The sequence below is a fragment of the Echiichthys vipera genome (genome assembly GCF_963691815.1).
Source record: "Echiichthys vipera genome assembly, chromosome: 9".
Classification (NCBI taxonomy): Eukaryota; Metazoa; Chordata; class Actinopteri; order Perciformes; family Trachinidae; genus Echiichthys; species Echiichthys vipera.
In genome coordinates this window covers 17865849-17872091 of record NC_139834.1, presented here as the reverse complement: position 1 = coordinate 17872091, position 6243 = coordinate 17865849, and the positions used below count along the sequence as shown (strand labels likewise).

Here is a 6243-nt window from a genome sequence, read left to right as displayed (position 1 = left end):
AAGATGGGAGTAGATCAAGGGAGTGGGGTGGGGGGTTGGGGCAGGGCAGCAGTGGCAGACGAGAGCACAAAGGGGAGAGCCATAGTTTGGGGGATCTTGCAGTAGCAAAGTATCATCACTAGCCCCTTGAACCTGCCCTGACTTTCAAAACAGCCTCAGCTGCTTTGCTGTTGGACCCGGGTGTTGAACTCTGAACTGTGAATACATGGTGAGCAGAGACGAAGGGAAAATACACATGGATGTTTCTGCATCCTGTGTAGGACTCTGTGCAAGGACTTTAGGGCTGGGTGACGTGGTCATTAACACTTTACTCCCCCAATAAAGTATTTATAAGCAGTATACAAACATTTAGTATATGGTTTAGGTTTAAAATGTATTTGTCAACAACTATAACCTCTCCTGCTGAGCATCCATAAGGAAAATGAAAACTACATTGTTGTGTTATAAACACTTACAAAATGTTTGTACAATGGGTCGCAATATAGAAAATGCAAGCAAAACTTAACATATGCATCAAACTGATGTTTAATTTGACGCATAACTTCAGACCTAAATCAAGAATTTGAACAGCTCATTTGCTGAGTTGGTGATTAAAATGTGCTCAGAATCTTTAACTTGGACCACAGCGTTTTGTAAGATTATTAAAATATGTTCTTACTATCAAAACTATCGCCCTATCCCTAAATAAATGTGTTTGGACAGTGCTACATGTGATTTTGGTATAAAAAAAATATGACATATGTGAAACAGCCAAAAGTTTTCCCAAAACCTTAATACATCACTAAATGTGAGGATGAAGTTAATGATAAAGCAACATTTCTGTACAGTAGTGCAAACTGAGAGCACACATATTGAGTACTCTGTCGCCCCCTATTGTTCATCAACAATAGCAGTGACTTCTGCAAACATCCAGAGAGGTGAAAAACAAAAATAGTATGTTATATTTTTTGGAGGGGAAGTATTTTCTTTTTATTTCACATCAAGCAGAATGTATAGACATGAGCAGTGCAATACTTCAGTTAGGCTGGAGATAAATATAAATACAAAACACTTATATGAAATTATACTTAAATCAATCAAAAACATTCCCATTATAAAACAACCAACAAAAAACAGACAAACAAACTTCCGTAATTCACATTGTGCATGAGGTAATATGGGTCAGTGTGCCATATTAAAACTTTTCCAACAGGGAGCTTCAGTAGCAGCATACAAGGGGGATTTCAATGACACATAATCATGCATGAAGGCCCTTCAAAGCCATGAGGCATCCTGATTCTGCCGCACTTCACCGCATTATGAGCAGCTTTACTGACTTCGAAAATTCTCCAGTGGCAAAAAGTTGATTAAACTGAAGATGGCTTAAAAACTCTGTTAAATGTCCTGTTCTCCATTTCTCTCTTTGTGTAGGAATGTTTGTCCAATCAGTTTCCACAGTTAAATTCAAGATAAAATACATTGTTTCAGCTAACACTTGGGTGATATATGATAGTGGATGTTATATTTGCCAAAATGTATTGGTAGAACTTACCATTTTTGCACTGGAATTTGCTGCAACAGATTCACCCGGACAAGTAGAGAAACAGAAAAAGGCACATATTGGGGCCATCTTAAAAGGTAGCAATGTCAAAGCTTTAAAGCCCAGCATTGACCATCCTTTAATTACTCTATTAGTGCAAATTATACTAAATATGCCTAGGTTACAATGCAAAGCAATGGGGTACAAATACATATAATAATTACCATAAATAAATTATTATTAGTTCTTAACCAGGGAAATGCACAAGGCTTGACAATAGCATAGGTAGAGTATGCTTCCTACAGTAATAGCTATATAGACCATTCACAAACATAAAGGGTACCTGTTCTGAGATAACTTTATAAAGTATGCTACAAGAAAAACAGTCGAGTATTATGCCAAATTAGCAAGAAGTTAACAAGAAAAATTAAGAAGCTTCTAAGCTAATTACAGCCTAGGTTAATAGAGATAAAATGTTCTTACTTTATCAAGACATTCAGAATCTGTGGAATTGAAAATTGCTGAAATGATTGAGATGATAGCTTTTAACAGTGCTTAAACACGCAGTTTATTTCACAACTGCAACTTAACCTAAAATGTACCATATATTAAATAAAAAACATCTGCTTGTTTGATCAGTGTTTACATTTTTCTTCACGAGGAAATACTTATTCAGAGGGTGCAGAACACAGCAATGACAAAGAGTGTTAGTAATAGTGCAGCTGGTGACTGTAATAGCGCTGAGCCCAGGAAAGTTACCTACTCTACACCTGCTCTGAAGTGAGCTGTAGGGTTTAACTAAGCAACTTGTGGCGGTCAAAAACTGTCTTGCGCTGTTCCTGGACCTGCTTTTTCCAGCGCTGCTGTGCTCCCTCAACCCGCTCCAGCACTGTGTTTGCTTTGGCCTGCGCACTGTCCACCGGTGGACGCATCTCCTGAACACACACACACAGAAACAAAGAATAAATAATAAAAAAAAAATGTTCATGAGTGTTGCGTTCCCAGGTAGCCACTTAGTAGAGAGTGTGTAGCATGTATGAGTCCTTGTCACAGAGGCCTGTGTTCAAATCTAGCCATTTTCTGCATGTCATTCTATTTGTTTGTCTGTTTATAAGTGCATAATAAAGGAATTATTAACCCTAAAAAAACATTGTTCTCACTTTAGATCTGGTAGCTGCAAAAAACATACTTAACTGCTAATAAATGCATAATAATGTGTTACTATTATCAACAGAAATAATGTTAATTAGCATCTTGTAAGGATGTATAAGGCCCTTATTACCTAATTAACTAACGCTTCTTACAAGCCTTAATATAAAGCGCATGCATTGATCACACGTGTTTGTTTGAATGGTTACCTCAGAGTCCTCCTCATTGTGCAGTGGCTGGGTGTATGCGTCATGTTTGCGGATAAGCGGATCGACCAACAGCAGGAACAGCATGTAGAGCAGCAGTGCACCCACAACAGACAGGTAAATGATGATGGTTACCTGGAACAGACACAATGGAAAACATGTAGAAATACTAACATAATTATCACCACGTTACCACGCTGGCATCAACCCATGACAACAATACTTCCTGCTCATCTTCACCAGGACTTAACTTATCTCTATAAGCAATTTCTGTTTTAGGTATACATTTCATTCACAATTGAAGAGATTTCATAATGTTTTACGGAATCCTGTTGTGTGGCATAAAGATTGAATGAGGCATGTACCAAAAGTTAGAGTAAAACCCAAAGAAAGCTGGTGGTACCTTGATGGTGTTGCTACTTCGTTCCTCGTACTTGCACTCGCACAACAAACAGTAAGCTTCCACATCATGGCCAGGCACCGGCATGGGCTCCACTACATGGAGGCAGTTACTGTAAAAACACAAGTGTCAAGTAGCTAAGGGATGGACAAATTCTTAATCATGTTTCTCTACAGGACAAAAACAAGATGACTGAAAATCTAAATAAAAGGTTTTTCTTACCAATCCTTCTGGGACACATTTCTGTTATATATGTGGCCAGTGATGTTTCTGTATGGTGGACAGATGCACTTGCAGCGAACGTCCTCGAAATTCTGTAGTAGTCAGGAAAAGTGGGTTAAAGTGGCCCCAGAGTTTGCCTACCTTGTGTTCAGTGCTTTAGTATCTGACACTGAGGGGGAGTGGTGGCACAACGTGGCAGCTGGGAGTCACAGGGTTGCTTACCCTACGCTGTTATTAGCTAGGGGCTAAACCACCACAAAGTCACACTCAGAAACTTGTCCTGTCCTTCATTAAATACCAAGAAAACTACCTCACACTTCTAGTGGGTCATTGGTGATGATAGAGAGGGATTACTTGTATATACATCGTTTTGTTTTTTACTGTAAAACTACATATTAAACCTTGAATAAATATAATAAAAGATATTTTACAAAAACATTAGTTACATTAGATGATCACCTAACAAAGTCAGAATCTTAAGACTTGAATGCAACCTTTACTTTTTCTGTCAACTCAAAGAAAGGCTGGTGCATTTGTTTTGGTCTTGCCTGTGTAAAAAAAACTGTGACACAATTAATAGCTGATAATGTTGGCCCTCGATTTACATTGCTTTAGAAAAATATATAGTTTGGATACAACAGGGACTTTTGCTTTCAGTTTTCATAATTTGTGTATTTTGAGCAAAGTTCAAAAATCCAAACGTACAAGCAAGAAGCCTTTACCTGTAATCTATGTCAATGTGAAGCTGAATGAATCAGGTCTACGTTAATAACGTGACTAAATAAGATTAAATAAATCACGCAATGATAAAGAGTTGTATTTGACGCTTTCAAAACCTACATAACATATTAATTAAATACGTACTCCCTATATCTCTTTAACAAAACGGAAACCAATCGGTTTAGGGAATGGCACTACTGAGAGTTTGTGAAAGAATCATGTAGCATGTGTGGCGCAGCATATTTTACCTTCGCCTCTACAAAAACAGCGTCCAGCAGGAACAAGGTCACTACTGCAGGTGCAACAAAGGGCCAAGATCCTCCCCGACCAGACAACATCTTCCCACCGGCAACACGCTTTGCTAGACGGGTGCAGAATCACCAGAAGCACCTCTGTCAAATCAGATTTCTGCAGTTAGCCAGCTAGCAAGAAAAACAGCAGCACAAAGGAGTTAACTGCGCTGACACTAAAGCTAAAGACAACCTTACGATGAAACAACAGCAGTAATACAGTTAACTCACGTTGTGATAGTAGCTGGTGTGTTTGTTATTTCTGTGCATTCAGGATGTGGACGGGATGAAGGAAGCTACGCACTATAGCCCATTTTTTAATTTATTTATTTTATGTTACAGTCGCCCAAATGAGCTTCCTACTTCCGGGTTGTCGTCATATATGTGCGGCACATGCAGCGACACTGTCACCTACTGGACACAAATACAAGTACTTCAGGACTTGCATTCAATGGTTCATTTCTTAATTCCCGTATTTAGGTAAAAGCAGCAATACCACAGTGTAGAAATACTGTTAAAAATTACATCAAGTAAAAAGTCCTGCATTTAAAATATTGTGATCAAAACTATTAGCATAAAAAGTACTTAAAGGTTGAATATGTAGACTCTTCATTAAAAGGTATAATAAAAAAAAAAAAATACACCCATGGGGCGTTTTGAGGGGTACAGAATGAAAGTATTGCTTTTCCATAAAAATATATTTAGTCTGAATTAATATTTAATATATATATATATTTTTTACAGATTTTACAATGAGTTTCTGTCAAGTTCTGTTTACATTGTACCAGCCAATAGCAGCCGGCATTGTGGGTTGCCAGGGTTGTCTTTTGTTCGGTGCAGCTACTGTAGGCTGGCACTGGGAGAAATAGAGTTTGCCAATCCTGCAGCTGAGTGATGGGAGACGGGCAACAATGAGAGTCAATATAGGCCAACCATTCACTCGAAGGACTGAGATAAAGGAGTTCAACAGCAATAAAACGCACGCCGAAATGGCTACGTTTCTCCATGATCGGTAAGATAACTTTCATGTTTACTTAGCTGTAACGGTAACTGTTAGTCAAACTCCTTTGCAATACTTGTTTTATGGTGCGATTTGCCAGAGGGGATGGGTTCAAACAGGCTCAAACAGACTCCGGTCTCCTGTAGGCTACTGGACCGTGTCGGACGAACATGGCAACGTGAGAGCTGGAATTATTTTTTGTTGTGGCGACTACGATTTTGAGACACTAGATGGCGGTGTTCTGCTCATTCTACATATTCAACCTTTAAAGCACCACAAGTAGCCTAATGCCTAATGCCTAATGCGAGTGTTAGGGTCGGGTGGAGACTAATAAAAAAAATAAAATCTAAATAAGTTTTAAAAAAGTACCACAAATAAAAGTCCTCATATACAGAATGATCCATTTAGCAATAATATCATTGGACTATGATTATTGATGTATTAATATGTAAACATCACTATTACAGCTGGGAAAGGAACCGCTAAATTCAGCTACTTTAGATTATGCCACATATCTTCCATAACACATCATAATTCATTAGTTGACTTAAATATGAATCTACAAAGTAACTAGTAACTAATGTTGTCAAATGAATGCAGTGCAGTAAAAAGTACAATACTAGCTTCCAAAATGTTGTGAAGTAAATGTATAAATTAGCACGAAATGGAAATACAAGTACTTCAAAATTATACTTCAGTGTAGAGTACTGAGTTGAATGTACTTAATTACATTCCAA

General features: G+C 38.0%; 1 protein-coding gene across 1 annotated transcript; it reads right to left on the bottom strand.

The window, feature by feature from the left end:
* Positions 1 to 957: 957 nt before the first annotated feature.
* Positions 958 to 4873, bottom strand: tmem9 (transmembrane protein 9). The gene is made up of 6 exons (XM_083919701.1): positions 4738 to 4873; positions 4465 to 4608; positions 3497 to 3588; positions 3278 to 3386; positions 2878 to 3009; positions 958 to 2454 (listed from the first exon to the last, which is right to left on the bottom strand). The coding sequence occupies exons 2-6, from the start codon at positions 4552 to 4554 to the stop codon at positions 2314 to 2316; spliced, it is 564 nt and encodes a 187-aa protein (XP_083775827.1). The 5' UTR covers positions 4555 to 4608; positions 4738 to 4873; the 3' UTR covers positions 958 to 2313.
* Between the last annotated feature and the right edge of the window lie 1370 nt (positions 4874 to 6243).

What these genes read in the sequence shown, in the direction of transcription:
- tmem9 (XM_083919701.1), bottom strand. Translation starts at nt 4,554, where the DNA reads ATGTTGTCTGGTCGGGGAGGATCTTGGCCCTTTGTTGCACCTGCAGTA. An exon ending in CTGTTTTTGTAGAGGCGAAG is followed by an intron (nt 3,589 to 4,464) that starts GTAAAATATGCT and finishes TGACTACTACAG; the next exon opens with AATTTCGAGGACGTTCGCTG. An exon ending in ACAATGAGGAGGACTCTGAG is followed by an intron (nt 2,455 to 2,877) that starts GTAACCATTCAA and finishes GTGTGTGTTCAG; the next exon opens with GAGATGCGTCCACCGGTGGA.